This window comes from Zingiber officinale, chromosome 6A, assembly GCF_018446385.1.
Source record: "Zingiber officinale cultivar Zhangliang chromosome 6A, Zo_v1.1, whole genome shotgun sequence".
Classification (NCBI taxonomy): domain Eukaryota; kingdom Viridiplantae; phylum Streptophyta; class Magnoliopsida; order Zingiberales; family Zingiberaceae; genus Zingiber; species Zingiber officinale.
The window spans coordinates 4,512,223-4,533,391 of record NC_055997.1 but is presented as its reverse complement, the minus strand read 5'-3'; the positions used below and the strand labels follow the sequence as shown (position 1 = coordinate 4,533,391).

The 21,169-nt window shown below is 39.6% G+C and overlaps 1 protein-coding gene across 1 annotated transcript; it reads left to right on the top strand.

The window, feature by feature from the left end:
* Positions 1-999: 999 nt before the first annotated feature.
* Positions 1,000-4,621, top strand: LOC121995643 (putative receptor-like protein kinase At3g47110). The gene is made up of 2 exons (XM_042549383.1): positions 1,000-3,977; positions 4,059-4,621. The coding sequence occupies exons 1-2, from the start codon at positions 1,037-1,039 to the stop codon at positions 4,418-4,420; spliced, it is 3,303 nt and encodes a 1,100-aa protein (XP_042405317.1). The 5' UTR covers positions 1,000-1,036; the 3' UTR covers positions 4,421-4,621.
* Positions 4,622-21,169: the final 16,548 nt, after the last annotated feature.

The following is a 21,169-nucleotide window of genomic DNA, read 5'->3' as shown; positions in this document are numbered from 1 at the left end:
GCCGAACGAGGGGCACGACCATGACCACGCACTGCAAGGTGGAATCAAGACAAGGCACCATTGGCCGAGCGGATCCCTCGGTCGGCACAGTTACTATACCAGCCGGGCGGAAGGCAAGCCGAGTGGATCTCCCACTCGGTCCCACAACCGACAAGAAGATCTTCCTCGGGACAAGCGTCGCTGACAAGCGGCATGGTTGGCGGCATGAGCAGACAGAGAATTGTACGGTGGAAGCTTCCATTGTCACGTCAAGGATATGTTCAGGCTATTGAGATATAGCGTCAGACACACTTTTCTAACACGACTATTACATGTATGCTTTGAAAAACGTGCACACCTCGGTAAGCGTGCATGCGCCTACGAGGAACCTTATATAAGGACCCCCAGACTTCGACGGAGGTATGTATTCATCACTACTGTAGCTACAGTTCTTATTTCATTACTCTGTTCCGATTTCTTTCCGCCAGTGTTTGACTTGAGCGTCGGAGGATTATCGTCGGGAACCCCTTCCCGGCCCGGCTTGTGTTTACAGATTCTTACCAGAGTTTCACGTCATCCAGAGGTCTACACGAAAGCCATCAAAAAACGTCACATCTTCAGCATCTGTCGACTCAACTCTAGGACAGAATCAAACATTAATATTATTATGATAAGAACATTCAGCAATAATTTATACTACCATTCAGAATACGGTACTGTGACAAGAACATACTTCCATTCAACATACGGGAGATCCGGGAGTGTCACGCAAGAAATTGACTAGTAAACGACCTAATTTTCCAATATATTGCCGTACAACGCACGGTACTTGACTAAAATCCATCAGTCACTATTATTCGGCATGAGAATGATGCAGAAGTAATGAACATTTCTCGCCGATCGATGAGCGAAACGTGATTGTACGTTTTTCTAAAAGAAAGTTGACAACTTGAAGAAAAAGAACTCGGAGACGCAACTGAATGTATAAATTAGTCACTAAGCAGCTCTGTTCCCACACAACAATTTCTCACACAGTTTAATTGTTTGTAGCAATTATATGGACTCTCTTGTGAGCGTAACTCCACTTTCTCTTCTTCAAAGAATCCTGCTAGCCTACATAGCCGCGTCAACCTACCAATTCTACCTTGCTTCACCCTCATCCACGTCCAACTCAACATCCGCCGCCGGCGATGCCACGGCTCTACTAGCCTTCAAGTCTCTGTTATTTGATCCCCACTACACCTTATCGTCATGGAACGTTAACAACACCTCGAATGTGTGCAATTGGCATGGCATCGGCTGTCAGTCTGAAGGCCGACGGAGAGTCGTGACAGCCGTGAGGCTAGAGTCCCTTGGCCTAACTGGCATGATATCTCCGGCTATCGCCGACCTCACTTTCCTCAGAGTCCTTCACTTGCCAAACAATCAGCTCAATGGAAGCATTCCGCGTGAGCTCGGTGATTTGCATCACCTGCGATACCTCAACCTCCGCTCCAACGCTCTCGAGGGTGCAATTCCCGACACTTTATCGCAATGCTCCAGACTCCACACCATCAGCATTGGCAGCAACAAGCTCCGAGGGAGCCTCCCGTCGAGCATGGCCCGATGCTCGAGGCTCCGTATCATCGACTTCAGCAACAACCTCCTCACCGGAGAAATCCCCGATGAATACCGATCGCGCCTTCCGGAACTCTTGGGGCTCTTCCTCAGCAGCAACAATCTCTCGGGCGCCATTCCTGCATTTGGGAGCAACGGCTCATCCTCTCTTGTCACCAGTATCTTCCTGTCCAATAACAGTCTCACAGAGCAAATTCCAGAGTCTCTTGGTAACCTCACCTCTCTCACTCTTCTCTACCTCTCTAGAAACCACTTAGTAGGACACATTCCTCCTTCCCTCGGAAACTGCATGAATCTTACTCATGTTTACGTAAGAGACAATAATTTGGAGGGGAACATACCAGATAGCCTAGGCCAGCTCACAAGATTAAGAAATCTTGATGTTTCCAACAACTATTTATCAGGTGTCATCCCTTCGTCTCTGTATAATCTAGCATCCCTCAGTATTCTGAACCTGGCCATGAACCGTCTTGTGGAGACTATACCTCCTGATATTTTTCAGGCCCTTCCTGAGCTTCAATTCCTCTCCCTGTCTTGTAATAATCTTCAAGGGCCCATTCCCCAGTCATTCTCCAATGCCACTCAGCTCCAACACCTCGATCTTTCTGACAACAGTTTCTCAGGAGTTATTCCTTCAAATCTTGGCCATCTTAACAATCTTGTCATGTTAGGCCTGGAGATTAATCGATTTGAGGCGAAGGAGGCCAAGGATTGGGATTTCTTCAGTTCTTTGGCCAACTGCACAAACCTCAAGAAGTTGTTTCTGTCCCATAATTATCTTGCTGGGAATTTTCCTGCTTCCATCGGAAACCTCTCTTCGCGGCTCGAGCGGTTGTTCATGAGTGAGCTCCAAATATCAGGAGCAATTCCACCAGAGATTGGAAAGCTCCAAGGCCTGCAGTCTCTTGATCTGAGCGAAAACTTTATAACCGGTTCCATTCCTAGCACAATTGCAAGCCTCCCCAATTTGACTCAATTATATTTGTTCAGAAACAGGCTTTCCGGCCACATTCCTGAATCCCTAGGGAACCTCAATCGGCTAGAAGTCCTCCAACTGGGGGACAATGATCTTCACGGGAACATTCCGTCAAGCTTTTCAGCTTTCCATCAACTGAACGAGCTAAACGTTTCCTTTAATCGGCTAAATGGCACCATTCCTAACGAATTGGCCAAAATTTCTTCTCTAACGAAGGTTCTTGATTTGTCTCACAATTATTTTACCGGACCAATTCCAAGAGATGTAAACCAGTTGAATCTTCTTGTCCTACTTGATATTTCTGAGAACAAGCTTTCTGGCGAACTTCCTGTTACACTTGGTGGCTGTGAGACCTTGAATAGCCTTTACATGCAAGGAAACTCCTTCCAAGGCGCCATACCTAGGCAATTGAGAAACTTGAGCTCCCTCCAAAGGCTTGATATTTCACGCAACAAATTTTCAGGCCAAATTCCAGAGTTCTTTGCAGAGTTGGAAAGTCTCCAATATCTCAATATCTCTTTCAACGATTTTGAAGGTCCTGTCCCAATAAAAGGCGTATTTGCAAACACGAGCGAAATTTTCATGAATGGCAATTCTAGACTTTGTGGAGGTGCTCCAGCGTTACAACTCCCATCATGCCTCGTGCATTCTTCTAAAGATGGAAAATTTTTCAATACTCCACGGATCGTTGTGCTCACAATTCTCAGTTCTTCTCTCTGTTTCATTCTCCTCGCCACCATCATTATCTTGAGAAAGAAGGTTTCGAGCCAGAGATTGCCGAGGCTTTCTTCCTCAAGGGATAAATTTAGAATGGTTTCCTATTTAGAGCTACATAAAGCAACCGATGGGTTTTCTTCTGTCAACCTGATTGGCACCGGCAATTTCAGTTCAGTGTACAAAGGAAATCTCGATGGCTATCAGAACCCCGTCGCTGTTAAGGTACTGAACCTTGCAGAGAGAGGAGCTCTAAAGAGTTACCTGGCAGAGTGCGAGGCTCTCAAAAGTATAAGACACCGAAATCTAGTTAAGATTCTCACTTGCTGCTCTAGCATCGACCACAGAGGCAATGATTTCAAAGCTCTGGTGTTAGAATTCGTTCCTAACTGCAGTCTTGAAGATTGGCTGCATCCAAAACATCCCTCAAAGTATTTATGCCTCGAGCAAAGATTGAAAATAGCCATTGATATTGCCTCTGCACTAGAGTATCTCCACCATCAACATGGCCAGACTCCAATTGCCCACTGTGATGTGAAGCCAAGCAACATTCTGCTTGACTACGACATGCACTCTAAATTGGGTGACTTTGGCTTGACCAAATTTATCCATGGAGCGTCCTCAGCGACGACGACGGGAGACCCGAGCTACTCCATCGCAGTAAAAGGATCCATCGGATACATACCTCCAGGTACAAATATTTATTAAGTACTTTCTTTTTATTTCTCTTTTCTTATGAGATTATAAGTAGATGCTTGATTTTTCATGGCAGAGTATGGCATGGGAGGAAAGGTCTCCACACATGGAGACGTGTACAGTTATGGCATACTTCTGCTGGAAATGGTGACTGGGAAGAGGCCTACAGATAACATGTTCTATGATGGTCGATCGCTTCGAAGTTTTGTGGAGGAGTTCTTTCAAAATGTAGATGAAATTGTTGATCCTGTAATATTGTTGAGTATGGGAGATGATAGCCAGAAGGACAAAATTGAAGTGTGTCTAGCCTCCATGGTTGAGATTGGCCTATCATGCTCAAGGGAAGCACCTGATGCAAGGATGGACATGAAGACAGTCACTACCAAGCTGGCCGCAATCGAAAGTGCATACTTGGGCTGCGATAAAACAAGCCAATAAAAGTTTGCAAACTTGGATTGATCAATCTTTACTATTTTCCCAGTAAATTATGCATCCATCGGAGAACATGAAGACACGCGATTATTTAAGTCCTCCCTCTGCATTTACCGTTAATAAAATTATGTAAATATTAATGCGTAGGTTGATGAGTTATGTTAAATATTCCGTCGCTAAATTAGTATTTAGTGACCGAATAAATTTCGATCATTGCTTACCGAATTAATTTCGATGATTAATTAGCAATCGAAGAAATATTTTAATTGACATACAAAATATTTATTTCATTAAATTAACGATAAAATATAATTCTATCACTAATATATAATTAATGATCAAAGGAATTAATTTTCATCACAAATTTAACTAAAATATAATTATGATGGTTACTAATTATGACGGTTACTAATTAGCGAATCTTCGCGATCTCTCCAAAGGTCCTAACATGCATCCTACTTAATTAGTGGACGATGACTAGTAGATAAGAATAATAGTATGATTTAGAGGCCTAACTCTTTTCATCCATGGCTTGAATTTCACTTCATTTTTTTCTCTCGAAGGTATAGTAAATAGATGTGAATTTATCTTTTGCTCCGTGACTTAGTGCAATTAGTATCTATATGGATAATTAGTTTAATAAATTTGAGGTCAATTCTCAACGTCTGTAAAATATCTCGCTAGGTGTTTGACATTCCATATGTAAAGAGTTACTATGTTAAGTGATTTAACTGTCTATATTTTACTAAAGAGCCAATGATAATAGACCGTTTGGAATGAACGTTGATAATGGACAGTTTGGAATGGACAATATCAACTTTATCCACAAGGTATAGCATATAGAGGGACTATTGAAAAGAACATTAAAATCTTTATCCATGGTAACATTAATAAATAAATATAATTTTCTAAACTCTAGGAGATAAATGTAATGGTAAGATTTAATCTCTTTTTGATAGGATAATACTTGAATTAACCAAGTACAATAATTATCAATAAGGCATTAAACCTCAATGATAAAGGTTTAGATTATTAATTGGACGTGAATTTAATATGTAAATTTATTAATCACGTTCGTTAATATTAATGGGTTGTTAACAGGTAATGGACTTTATGTGAATGATTATTGCAGGGTGGGCCAATGTATTTAAGGGAACAAGTTCATTGATTTAGGTATCTTGAATTTTGGATTTAATTGAGCTCCTTCATCTTCGTCCTCTCTTCCCCATTAAGAAGGAACTCCAATGGTTACCCGATCCTACAGAAGATCATTTTGTGCTTGCAAAAATACTGACAAAAAGCAAGGAACAATGACCATTGTGATGGATTCAGGTCAACCCTTCTTCACGTGGCATTGTTTCGATTTCAATTTAGCCTTAAGAATGGATGATAGCTAGATCATGTAATTGATGCATCATATGGTTAAATTTTGATGTATCACTATTGTTTTCAGAGCTTAGGATTAGCTTATCATCGGATTTTAAGTTGTAAGAAGAGGAGAGAGAAAAATTATAGGTTTACTATCATTTGAGAAGAGAAGGAGAGGAAGGAAATAGTGAAAAAAGAGAAAGGGAAAAATAAAAGAGAGGAATGGGCGAATGCACGACGATGGTGTACGGCACGATGGGGGTTGTAAGGTGCATAGGGAGCAAATGGAGAAAAAAATAAAAGAGAAGGTGGCATAAAAAATACTATAATTCATATTAAATCGATCGAACTCGTTTAAACCTTAAACATGGTTCGGTCATAACATGACCAAATCAACTTCAAATTAATCCCGATTTGAACCAATATAATCTTTATCTCCACGCCTACCTATTGGACTTAGTTTCAACCTGATCTAATTTTTAATTTAGTGGTCTCATTTTATGTTTTATGATTTAATTCATCTATTTATTATTATATATTTTATGTTTAAAATTCAATATTTAACATTCTAGGTTGTGATATTTCATCGTAAAAGTGGTACCAATGGACAACTTAGATCAAGCGTATTCCAAATATATGATCAATTTTAGTTTTCTAATGATGAACGATGGTGAATTGGCTGGTCAATGTAGTAGTGAGGGCTTTTCAAATATATAGTATTAGATTTTTTTTTTTTTAATTCTAGGGATGATCGCACCCTCCTATCACCACATAGCTACGCCACTAGGTATTTGCATAGATGAATGTACATTCATACTAAAGATGATTCGTCCAAAGGAAAATCATTCTTCATGCTAGATGTATGTTTAAGGAAGTTCACGAGTCTAGTTTGACTTTTAAGTCATGTGCAGTGTGTCAGCCCAAAGGAAGACGTACTATGTGGACAATTAGAAGTGTTGTGAGTGATGTTTGAAAACATAAGCTAACTAAGGAAGTTCATATATAAAGCTAATCATGAGCATGACGTGCCAGCCTAAAGGAAGGCGAGTTATATGGAAAATGAAAGTAATTATGAGTTGTTTAGAGTGTACCACTAGCAATTTGCATTTATTCAAAAAGACTTAATGAAATATTGCACTAAGTATCTCATTTAATGCTCATAAAGTTACATGTTTTATTTAATGCATTTTGTTAGTTTACAATTATAAAGATACATGTGCGTATATTGAGTTTAGACTCTAAGACTCAAAGAAAAGAAAGAAATCTTAATATATGGACCTCAATTCTTGTCTTATAAAGAAAGGGAAAAAAATCCTTACTAGAAAAGAAAATTTTATAAAAGAAATCTAACAAAAAGAATTTACTAAAACAGGACGCTTAAATAGATAAATCCTAATCCATAAATACCAGAATTACCAAAATATTCTAAATACCATAAAATAAAAATTTCTAAAAATAGTAAATAATATGTTTAGAGGCTCTAAAAAGGGCCTAAACGATGTCTTTTAGACTGAAAACTTGACGATTATGCGTTCTCTAGTAACAAACATAGATTTTTAAAGTCTACATGCATGAGCACATACATAGTTTGATTTTGAGTCTCAAGTTAAAAGTTATGACCCGTTGAAAATTGGATCCTCCTATGTTGGTTCTACATCACATAGTAACAGTGATTGAGGAGACTAAAGATCACTCTGCTTTCTCTTTTCATAAACTAATGGATTCTTTGCAAGCTCATGAGGTAAGACGAAATAGATCTACTAAGAAGAATGAAAACAAGACATTTCAAGCTTCTCAAATGAAAGGGAAGATAGAAACAATAAAGACTTCATTGGCAGAGGTAGTGGAAGAAGAGGCTTTCATGGTAGAGCAGGCAGAGGTAGAGGAAGAGGTCACTCAAATGGACCAAAGAGGCAATTCATTAGGGAACAAAAATGGAATAAAAATTTTGTTCAATGTTATGGTTGCAAAAGATTTGGACACATAAAGACAAAATCTAGAAATGACTCACAAGAAAATTTTGTTAAAGAAGAAAACGAGAAAAGTAAGAGAGCGTTTAGTTTCTATTTTCATTTTTTGAAAAATATGTGTTTTTCCTTTTTTTAAAAAAATAATTTTTGGATATTTTCTATTTTCCCATTAAATAATATCTCCTTTAATTTTCTAGAAAATAAATTTGAAAATTATCAACCAAACAATATTTTTTATTTTCTCAGAAAATAAAAAATAGAAATTTTACAAAGCAAATACTACCTTATTTATGGTTCATTTTTTATTCTAATGAAATTCAAAAAATGATATTTGTTTTTTGATAGTGGATGTTCGAATTACATGACTAGTAAAAAGTTATTATTTAAAGAGCTTGATGAGTCGCTGATGTAGCAAAAGCTATCGATTTCGTTGATTTTCACATGAATACTAAAAGCAATCTTCTAAAACCTATTGATTCGACAAAAGAATACCAAAAAATAGACATTCAAAACTTGAAACTTTAGGAAGGGAACGGTGTAACGACAACCAAAAATATTATTGATTCAAAATTATCTAAAAAAACTAAACAAATGTTTAAATAGTCCCAAACTCTAACCCTATGAAAGATGGAAATACGCCTAAACCCTAAATCCAAATAATAATAATAATAACAATAATAATAATAATAATAATAGGACTTCTTTCGAGCACCCGAAAAGGCTTTAAACAACATCAACTATAGATTTCTGAACAAGCTTCTATATGGTATCTGATCGCCATGTGGTTCATCATGGATCAAAAGTTATGACCTTTGTACGGTCGCTCTATTGTATTGCATCATTCTCTCTAGGGTAGAGAAAATTCGCCCTCAAATTGTTGGTCACATCATCATCAGAAGAATCACCATGGAAAGGAATCAATTGTAACAACAATTCGTAATGCTCACGTAGACTCATTCTGTAATGTGATATGCTCAACAATGTTGCTCTCGGCTCTAAATCAATATGATGTTGGATATCATGTAAAGGAAGACAATTCATCTAGTAACTCTTTTGGAAAAATATCAATTGACATAGCTAAAGTTATTGGTTCTAACAGCACTTCGTTTATGGTTTCACACTGGGTGCCTTGTGAACTCAACTATGTTGGATATTGGGGCCTTAAATGGACCAAAACGATTTTGAGGAAGGAAGCCATCAATTGTTGAAAGTCGTAATTGACTTCAAAATTGAAATCTACGATTCGCGTAGATAGATTTAGACTATTAATTTGCTCAAAACCTATTAAGGGTGAATGAGAAATTAATGTTTAAAGTCGGCCCAAAATAACATTTATTATTCATTAATAAAGTGCATGGGAGAATAGTTCCACATCGGAAATTCTCGATGTGTATTCTCTATTTATTAATGAAGATGTGTTAATGGAGTTAACACAAAAATAAAAGGACAGGTGCTCCTTTAGCCCAGGGCGAGCAGGTGCTCGCACCTGTGAGCCCGCCACCCGTTACGTGCGTAATGGGCGCTTTTTAGGCGCACTTTGCACTTTGCACTTCGCATCGTCACGAGGAGCTTAAATTTATGCTCCAGGTGACATTGCAGTGCCTACGTGGCACTCGGGTGACGTGTCAGGCTCGTACCTACCTGACGTGGCAGTACCTATGCGGCATCCTCATGGACAAAGGGAGATGACTGGACAGTTGACTTAGGGAATGGATGGCTACCGTTGATCAACGTTGATCAAATAGTTATGATGGATCGCTTGTGATGCGATCTAGAGCGTTGGATCGCAAAGAGTAACGATCTGATGGCTTGGGATGAGACTTGATCTGAAACATCGAATCAATGGATCCAGATCCGATGGCCGATGACAATAGGCGGGATCTGAGGGTCACAACTCCTCAGATCTGATGGATGAGATTGAAGTGGGCTTGGTGAAGGGTTACAACCCTTCAGAATGGATGATCTAGATCGATCCAGCCCAAGGAACACATCCACTCACCCAAAGGACACTCAACCTCTTCTTTCAGTATAAATAGAACCCTCCAGATGATGGAGTATTCACTCAATCCTCTCTTCTCTTCCTCAAGCATTCATCTCATCTTGTGCATTCAAGAGTCCAAGAAGTCTACTAGAAGGTTCGCTGGTCTCGGAAGTCGGAGTGCTACGATTCTGAGACGTTCGTCGTCGTTGTATCTTGGGAACGAATTGCAACAATCCGTTAAGCACCGTAGCGGAGCAATATCGTTTACGGAGATAGTGTCGAACACTAGCCTCGACGATCAGTTTGCATACTCCAGAAGCTACCCGGAATAAACAGTCGTAAACGATATTTCGTGCAAACTGATATGGCTACCAACGACATTCCGACGGCCATTCCAACCATTGTTCCGACCGCCATTCCGACAACCATTCCGCATGGAGAAAAGCTGGAGAAATTCACCGGAATCGACTTCAAAAGATGGCAGCAGAAGATGCTGTTTTATCTAACAACGCTAAACCTTGTACGGTTTTTGCACGAAGACACGCCAGCCGCTATGGAAGGCAGTAAGGCTGCTAGCGATGCGTGGTCTCACGGAGATTTTCTGTGCCGCAATTATATACTCAACGCCTTGGACAACACGTTATATAACGTATATTGTTCTCTGGAGACGGCGAAATCTTTGTGGGAATCCCTTGAGAAGAAATACAAGACCGAAAATGCTGGATTGAAGAAATTCATCGTCGGTCGGTTTCTGGATTTCAAGATGGTGGACTCAAAAAGCGTCTCATCTCAAGTCCAAGATATGCAATTAATACTGCATGATCTGGACGCTGAAGGCATGAAGCTGAACGAGACATTCACAGTTGCTGCGGTAATTAAGAAGCTCCCTCCGTCATGGAAGGATTTCAAGAATTACCTAAAGCACAAGCAAAAGGAGATAGGGCTGCAAGACCTGATCCTGAGGCTACGAATAGAGAAGGATAATCGAAAGTTATCCGACTCCAGAGGAACCAAGCGGACTATAGATGAAATGTCCAACCTGGTCGAGCCGAACGCTAAAAAGCCGAAGCAGTTCAAAAGGAAGGCTCAAGTAAAGAAGTTCAAAGGCTCCTGCTACAACTGTGGAAAGGCAGGACACCTGTCCAAGGACTGCAGACGTCCAAAGAAGCCAACCAAGGGGCCAAAGGATGCTGCGAATCATGTCGCAACCTCTCTTGAGGACTTGGATCTCACTGCGGTTGTATTTGAAGCCAACTTGGTGGATACCAACCCGAAGCAGTGGTTCATTGATACTGGAGCAACTCGTCATATCTGTTCCGATAAGGCGATGTTCTCCAAGTATACTCCGATAAATGGCAGGAAGCTCTATATGGGTAATTCCACGACGTCGCCAATTGTTGGACTCGGAAAGGTTGTTCTGAAGATGACGTCCGGAAAGGAGCTAACACTCATTGATATACTCCATGTTCCCGACATCAGTAAGAACCTAGTTTCTGGAGCGGCATTGGTCAAGGCCGGATTTAGGCTAGTGTTCCAGTCAGACAACTTTGTACTTACGAAGAATGGTGTCTTCGTAGGAAAGGGGTACCTAAAAAAGGGTCTATTCAAAATGGTTGTAATGCCTGTACTCCGAAATTTTAATGGTAATAAAATAAATGCCTCCAGCTATGTTGTTGAGTGTTTTAATTTATGGCATGATCGACTCGGACATGTGCATAATAATACTCTCAAACGTCTCGTCAAACTAAATTTATTACCAAACGTCAATGTTGACGAAACACACAAATGTGAAGTGTGCGTGGAAGCGAAAATGACGAAACTACCTTTTCATTCGGTGGAAAGGACAACAACTCCTCTAGAGTTAATACATAGTGATCTATGTGACTTGAAATTTGTGCAAACTAGAGGAGGTAAAAAATATTTTATTACTTTTATCGATGACTGCACAAAGTTCTGTTATGTCTTTCTTTTAAGAAGTAAAGACGAAGCCCTAGAGGCGTTCAGAACCTATAAAACAGAAGTTGAAAACCAACTTGACAAACGAATTAAAATAATTCGAAGCGATAGAGGTGGAGAATATGGTGCACCGTTTGATGAATTTTGTACAGAATCTGGCATTATCCATCAAACAACGGTGTCTTACTCACCTCAATCAAACGGTGTTGCCGAACGTAAAAATCGGACACTAAAAGAAATGATGAATGCCTTATTGATAAATTCAGGCTTACCTCAAAACTTGTGGGGGGAAGCAATATTATCGGCAAATCACATTCTCAACAGAATCCCTCATAAGAAAAATGATAAAACTCCATATGAACTATGGAAAGGCCGCGAGCCATCGTACAAATACCTGAAAGTGTGGGGGTGCTTGGCAAAGGTCGAAGTACCTAAACCAAAGCAAGTAAAGATCGGACCTAAAACGTTCGATGCGGTATTTGTCGGATATGCCCATAATAGTAGTGCATATCGTTTCCTAGTTCACAAATCAGACATTCCTGATATACATGTGGGAACAACCATAGAATCTCGGAATGCGATATTCTTTGAAAACGTATTCCCAAATAAAAAGGGAAACGTTGAAAGTGATAACAACGGAAGTTCAAACAAAAATGACGTTACCGAACTTAGCTGTTATAAAAGGACTATTGACGATCAAAGTGAAGAGCCACGTCGTAGCAAACGGGCTAGAGTTGAGAAATCGTTCGCTAGATTTCATGACTTTCATGTCAGAAATGGAACCAAGAACATTAAGTGAAGCTCTCTCTAGACCCGATGCTCCAATGTGGAAAGAAGCTGTCAATAGTGAAATTGAGTCTATCATGAATAATCATACTTGGGAATTAGTAGACCTTCCTTCTGGTAATAAACCATTAGGTTGTAAGTGGATACTAAAACGTAAGTATAAAGCTGATGGATCAATTGACAAGTATAAGGTCAGACTTGTAGCCAAGGGGTACAAGCAAGAGGAAGGCCTTAATTACTTCGATACATACTCACCGGTGACAAGGATTACGTCCATACGAGTGCTAATAGCCATTGCAGCACTGTATGACCTTGAAATACATCAAATGGATGTTAAGACTGCGTTCTTAAATGGTGAGTTGGAAGAAGAAATTTATATGGAGCAACCCGAAGGGTTCATGGCTCCTGGAAATGAGAAAAAGGTGTGTCGACTTGTTAAGTCGTTGTACGGACTTAAGCAAGCGCCTAAACAATGGCACGAAAAATTTGACAAAGTAATGCTGTCAAACGAATTCAGAATAAATGAATGTGACAAATGTATTTATATCAAAAACACACCTGAAGGCTATGTAATTGTCTGTCTATACGTAGATGACATGCTAATAATGGGCAGTAATCATGATATAATCATGATTACAAAGAAAATGTTGACCAGAAATTTTGATATGAAAGATATGGGTCAAGCAGATGTTATATTGGGAATTAAAATTTTCAGGACATCAGAAGGGATAGTTTTAACACAATCCCATTATGTAGAATCTGTATTGAAAAAATTCAATGCGTACGATCTCTCTACAGTGAAAACACCTATGGATCTAAGTCAACACTTAGCGAAAAACCATGGTGAGACCATATCGCAGTTGGAATATTCTCGGATAATAGGCAGTTTGATGTATCTCACAAACTGCACACGTCCGGATATTGCCTGTACGGTCAACAAACTGAGTCGTTTTACGAGTAATCCAAACGACACCCATTGGAAAGCATTGATGCAAGTTCTCAGATATTTGAAATATACTATGAACTATGGATTACATTATGGAAAATATCCCGCTGTGTTGGAAGGATATTGTGATGCTAATTGGATATCAGATACAAAAGACTCCAAATCCACTAGTGGATATGTATTCACGATCGGTGGGGGAGCAGTATCTTGGAAATCCACTAAGCAGACTTGCATTGCTCGGTCAACTATGGAATCCGAGTTTATAGCACTAGACAAAGCAGCTGAGGAAGCTGAATGGCTGCGGAATTTCTTGGAAGATATTACGAGCTGGATGAAACCTGTGTCTGCCGTACTAATCCACTGTGATAGTCAATCGGCGATTGGAAGGGCACAGAGTAATATGTATAATGGGAAGTCACGACATATACGTCGTAGACATAATACCATTAGGCAGTTGATCTCGAATGGAGTGATTGCAATCGACTATGTTAAGTCCAAAGATAATTTGGCAGATCCTCTAACGAAGGGGTTGAGTCGAGATCAAGTATACTGCTCATCAAAAGGAATGGGATTAAAAATCTACAACTGAAAACAACTGTAACGGTAACCCAACCTTGTTGACTGGAGATCCCAAGATCTTGGTTCAATGGGACAACGAAGTTACAGAAGTTGTGGTCCAGCACATTAGATAGTTTATCTCTATCCTAATCCTAGGATGATTTTGTGTTGTCCTACCTCATGTAGTGAGGTTAAGCTTATGCTTTTAGTGACTTCTATACCTGATAAGGTGGTGTATGGTAGGATACTCTTGATAGAAGTGTCACCTATGTGAGTGTGAAGACAGGCCGCTTCAATGAAACACTCATGAATCCAAGATGGTATCCATGGCCGAAACGGAACCAACCATGAGAACCTAAAGTAGGTGAGATAGATCTCTGTGTGGGTGTTATTGTCTAAGTATACACCAACAGTTGAGTAGTTCAAGACATCACGTTCACTGCGCAGCCTAGTATACTCGATAGCATTTCACTACGGAAGGTTCAAAGCCACAAGCTACCTCTCCCGATGCAGTGACTTATCGATTGGACTCTTGTAAAGTGTCAGCATGCATACACGCATTGCATTAATTTCCATTCATGTGGGGGATTGTTGGATATTGGGGCCTTAAATGAACCAAAACGATTTTGAGGAAGAAAGCCATCAATTGTTGAAAGTCGTAATTGACTTCAAAATTGAAATCTACGATTCGCGTAGATAGATTTAGACTATTAATTTGCTCAAAACCTATTAAGGGTGAATGAGAAATTAATGTTTAAAGTCGGCCCAAAATAACATTTATTATTCATTAATAAAGTGCATGGGAGAATAGTCCCACATCGGAAATTCTCGATGTGTATTCTCTACTTATTAATGAAGATGTGTTAATGGAGTTAACACAAAAATAAAAGGACAGGTGCTCCCTTAGCCCAGGGCGAGCAGGTGCTCGCACCTGTGAGCCCGCCACCCACCACATGCGCACGTGCGCAATGGGCGCAATGGGCGCTTTGTAGTCGCACTTTGCACTTCGTACTTACGCATCGTCGCGAGGAGCTTAAATTTATGCTCCAGGTGACATTGCAGTGCCTGCCTACGTGGCACTCGGGTGACATGTCAAGCTCGTACCTGACGTGGCAGTACCTATGCGGCATCCTCGTGGGCAAAGGGAGATGATTGGACAGTTGACTTAGGGAATGGATGGCTACCGTTGATCAACGTTGATCAAATAGTTATGATGGATCGCTTGTGATGTGATCTAGAGTGTTGGATCGCAAAGAGTAACGATCTGACAGCTTGGGATGAGACTTGATCTGAAACATCGAATCAATGGATCCAGATCCGATGGCCGATGACAATAGGCGGGATCTGAGGGTCACAACTCCTCAGATCTGATGGATGAGATTGAAGTGGGCTTGGTGAAGGGTTACAACCCTTCAGAATGGATGATCTAGATCGATCCAGCCCAAGGAACACATCCACTCACCCAAAGGACACTCAACCTCTTCTTTCAGTATAAATAGAACCCTCCAGATGATGGAATATTCACTCAATCCTCTCTTCTCTTCCTCAAGCATTCATCTCATCTTGTGCATTCAAGAGTCCAAGAAGTCTACTAGAAGGTTCGCTGGTCTCGGAAGTCGGAGTGCTACGATTCCGAGACGTTCGTCGTCGTTGTATCTTGGGAACGAATTGCAACAATCCGTTAAGCACCGTAGCGGAGCAATATCGTTTACGGAGATAGTGTCGAACACTAGCCTCGACGATCAGTTTGCATACTCCAGAAGCTACCCGGAATAAACAAACTATGTCTTTTGTACATCTATTATTCTCTACAAATAGTGCTTCCCAAGCTTTCAGCGGACTGTTCCTATTGAATTTTGAAATTATCTCTTTAAACTCTGAGATATTTTGTTCCACCTTCTCCAAAGATCTTCCGTCACTCGCCCTTCGGCTCTGGCATTTATTTCTGAAATTTTTGAAGAAGATCCACAAATGGAGGTGTTGAAACATGATCAATATAAAAAACATGGTAGAAAAAACATCCTTATGCCTTGTCGATGATGAGTTCTTCAAGCCTGGAGCTTTGTCAAATATATCGTCATCATATACCAACTTATCATAAATAGACACAGTCAATGCAGCCTTTGTAGTGGAATCCACAAGGCTATAAAATATGGTGTCCAAGGATGTTGGCTATGAAGAAGTAGCACAACAACCACGAGAAGATGAATTTGATGATCCCAAGACACCAACAAAGACATATCATCTGAGATGCCTGCTCTGCTGTTGTTGACAAATGGGTTATTCATTAAGATTGGATTCTGTCAGGATCTTACCATGCTTTGGGAGGATCCCACAAAGTAGTATCCTCCTTGTAGTCTTACCTGTAGGATGATACAACTAGAGGGAGGTGAACAGCGCTCGTGGATATTTTGCCTTTCTTTTAGGAAAGCACAGAATGAAACGTAACGGAAGATAAAAACATAATCGCAAACATAAGTAGGATTTACTTGGTTCAGAGTCTGTGACGACTCATACTCCAAGATACATGATCGTTAATCGCTTTCGTTGACCAATCACTATAAACTTGAGAAATCTTTACAGAGATAGTAATTATAAGTATTGAAATTAACAACAAAGTTTACCGATAACAAAGGATTAGCAGTTGTTCTTCGATTGTCGGAGCAACGTTTGGATGTCATCAAATCGTCTCGGAGCAACGTATAAGAGAATAGAAGTTGTTCAGTTTCGGTGATGCAAAGTGCTAGTCAAGCCTCCTTTTTATAGTAGAGTCGAGTTTGATTCAGATCCACTAATCTCCAGATCAGGTTTGACTCGAAGCTTATTGGTCGACCAATATAACTATTCGGTTGACTAAACTTGCTGAACCTGCCCGACTTTCCATCCAAATGCTACTACTTTGGATGAGTCTTCGTTCGGTTGACCGATCCACCCATTTGGTCGACGATCCCACTTTCCTTGTTGGTTTATCTAGTCTGATCAACCCAGTCCAATTGAGTCAGCGCCTATCCACCGTTCAGTCGACTGAACCTGAGGTTTGGTTGACTGATCTCTTGGTCGAAACTTAGCCGGAAGCTTATCTGATCTCCGAGGTTCGGTTGACTGATCCATCCATTCGGTCAACCGATCAAGGCCGTAAATTTCAACCTACAAAATGTTAGTTTCCTACAAAATAGAGTTAGAGAAATAGGTACATAGTATAAAATGTAAGTTTGACAGTCTCTGGACTATCCGGTTATAACTTTCAGATTTCTCGAGAATCCTAGGTCGAATCGTCACCTATTGTTCCCTCTTCAAGGAATGAATCCTCACCTACTCTCTCAGGAGAAATTACCTTTTGTCAGACCAATCTTCTAGACCATTTGGACTTTTGTTTAGCATCTGAGACTCTAGGACTTCATGCTGAATGTCCGCTCCATGACCTATCCAGACTTTCACATAGTGTCCGTGACCCCCAGGATTTTCACCTAAAGTCCTTAACTCTAGAATTTCGCCCAAAGTTCTCGACCCGCTAAGACTTCGCCCAATCCCCCAGACCAGGACTTCGTTGCCTAATCATAGCTAGGACTTTCCATAACCTAAGGTTCCCTCCCCCTAGGATCTAGGGTTACCTCCCTATAGGGTATTCCACCTACCTAGAATTCACTAGGACTTTCTTGCAAGTTCATTCACACTTGTTAGATAATAAGACATCTTAACTTTTGAACCCTTTGCATAATCAAAATATAGGTTTGATCGTCGAGTACTTCCTACACCAACAATCTCCCTTTTTTATTATGGCAACTTGATTCAAAAGTTAAGTAAAACATATATCAAGATATAGAAAAAAAACATAACATATAGTAAAAGTTAAGAGATTCATTTATAAAGAAAAAAAATAACTTATTAGCTCCCCCTTAATCCCTTAACTTTTGAATATTCTCTCCCCATTTGACATATATCAAAAATAATTTAGGGAAGAAAAAATACCTAATTTCAAAATCTAAAATTTTAGCTTTTCAAGTACTTTGAAAAATTACTTTGTCTTTGAAAAATGCCTTAAAACAAAACTCTTTTTTTTTTTTTTTTGAGATAGTAGAATTTTTATTTTGTAAAACTTTGAAAAGGAGAGAAAAAAAATAATTCAAATAGGGAGTTTAACATAGCTAAAAACTTGTAGAAAAAGCTTTTGAAAAATACTTATATTTTTAGAAGGAACTTGGCTAAAAATATAATTTTTGAAACTTAGTTTTTTAAAAAATTTACATCTTTTAATTTAACAAGAAACTTAGTCTTTTTGTAAAGGCTTGAAATAAAATTTTTAAAGGATACCTAAAGGTTTTGAGAAAGAACTTAACTCTTTTCTTAATAAAAAAACTTAGCTAAATTCTTAGATTTAAACAAACTTTGTCAAGTACTTAGCCTTTTGAAAAAAAAAAGATAAAAAAAAACTTAGTTAAAAACACTTATGCGGTGATATAGGGAGGCCCACCTAGCACGAGGTCAATTGCCAGAGTGGAGGTCAAAGTCAAGATGCTCAATGCTAAAGTGTCAAAGGGCCGAGCGGAGGACGATCATGTAGCCAAACGAGGTAATCATGATTCGATCGATAAGCAGCTACAAAGGCCGGTCCGGAAATCAGTGTCCGAGCTGGCCAACCCTTTAGCTTGGGTAATGCAGTGAGACAACTAGATAGTTAGTGCGGATCAGCAAGACGCTAAGGAGATCAGAGAGCTTGTCTGAATGGGGAGGGCATGCTACTACATAGTCCTCGCAGAGAAGAGCAGCTGAGGTCGATAGAGCGGAGAAGTCCCGATCGAGCGGCTACCCCACTTGGCTAAGTAGTGGAACTCGACCATCAACGAAATGAAGGAGTCCCGACCCAATGGCTATCCCGCTCGTCCAAGCAGCAGAACCATTGTCGTATCTCTCGATATCCTTCTAGGAGATAGTGTTGCTGACACCAGGCATGGTCGGCAGGCGGATCGTACAGCGAAAACTTCTATTGTCTTATCAGGGATATGCATACCCTATTAAGATATAGTGTCAGACGTACTTTCCTGACAGGTCCTTTCATAGGACATATTAGAGGACGTGCTCATGCCTCGGGGAGCATGTACGTCACCCACCAGGGCTCTATATAAAGGAGGGTCCATCACTGAGTGAGGTACGCATTATTCTTGAGTTCTATTGTTGCTCCGCTTTCTCTACATTTTCGGTGACTGACTTGAGCATCGGAGGGCCAACGTCGGAAACCCTTCCCTAGCTAGGTCTACAATCGATCAGTGAAGCCGTCACATCCCCAGCTTTCCAGCTTCCCACTTTCAGACATGATCATTTTCACGCCGTCTATGGGAACGTAGCCTGCATCCAAATAAGAAGATGAAGGATGCTGGACGATTCACCATGATGATGTTAACGCCAGAGGAGCTCGACATGCTGGTACAGAGCTTCCCTAACCTACTATCATCCAAAACTTCTCTAATGCTATTTTTTTCAAGTTAAATTTTTATCCCTTTTTAATCTAATCCTAATTATCCTGCCGGGTAACAAAATATTTAAGAGGTACCAACTAATTTGGAGTCTCACCCTTAATTATTGTGTTTTTATGTTTTAGATTTATGTCATTTATTTTTATAGTTATAATAAACTTGATGGTAATTATTTGATTTATTTGAGTTTGACTTGTTTAACTTCATTTTATGATTTGATTTATTTGATTTTATTTGATTCTTTAGTTTTGAGTTAATGGGTTTAGTTGGATTTGATTTTAGATAATGAATTTCAGTTTTGGGTACATAGAATTTATTGAGTCCTACTTGTGTGGTTAGGCATGCTTTTGGAACCCAAGTTTTAGTAAGGTTTTTGTTTTGGCTTATGAGTGATATAAAAGTTTTGTTTGTTGAGCTGGACTTGTATTCGAGCCCAAATTTATTGTATGCAGCCTTTTGGATTTTAAGAATTAAGTCTAAGTTTTTTGATCTAGTTGTGAAGGATTCTAATAATCCTTTAAGATGATTAATTTTATTTTTTAAATTTGTGTTTTCCTCCTCAAGTTTTATATCTTGATTTGGATTTCTTTTTTCAACGTGTTCCTTGAGGCGTTGATTTTCCTCAAGAAGTGATTCGGATTGTTTTTCATGTTTAATTAATTTTTTATTCAAGCATGTGATTATTCTAAAGAATTTTGAGGTTAGGATAGAAGATACCTAGTTCGAACCTTCGAAAACGAGTGCAGACTCGTGGCTTGATTCGTATTCGAACTCATCATCTTACTCTGACTCACTTTCTGATTCCGATCCTGTTGCTATCAGTGTGAGATAGTTGTGGTGCTTATAATCTTCGTCATCCAATTCTTCTGAAGAAGATTTAGTTTCTAGCTCTGGTTTATTCTTCTATTTAGCTTCGTTTGAGGGACTATAAAAAAGCAATACCTTTCGTGACCTGCTTTGAGTTAGTCTGTTCATGGAGTTCAAGTTCACAAAATAATTCATCTAGTTTTAATTTAGATAAGTTCCTCAAAATTTTATAAGCATCCACAATAGATGTCCACAATGCATTTCGAGAAAATGTGTTTAGAACATACCTTATCAAGTATCGATTCTCCATTTGATGGTTGATTGTATGAAGCCCGTTAAGGATGTCCTTTATTCTTGCATGTAGTTGACTCATAGATTTTCCTTCTTGTATTTTTATGTTAAATAATTTTTTTAAATAAAGGTTCCTTTTTATTACCTTTGCATCATTGATTCCCTCATGTAGTTAGATAAGTTTGTTCCATAGCTCCTTCGCACTTTTATGTGGGCCGATGCGGTTTAGCTCCTCCTTTGTTAATTCACACTGGATTGTGTTGAGAGCTTTGAAGTCGATCTGGGCCTTCTTCTTCATTTCTGGATTCCAATTTTATGGGTCCATTGGAATTCCGACGTTATCGACGGGAGCCTTGTAGCATTTGGTAGCGCTGAACCATTAGTCAAAGTCTGTCTTCAGGTATACCTCCATCCGCTTCTTCCAGTATGGGAAGTCGTCACCATTAAAGAGGGGAGGACGGACATTGTTGTATCTCTCATTTTGGGCCATGAATCTTGCACACAAAGAGAAAAAGAAAAGGGCGTCCCAAGACTGAGTCTTGGATTAGCAGTGTGGGAGAAAATTGAAAATATTAAGACTGATTTGGTGTTGCACCAATTCAGAGTAGTTTGCAACGAAAA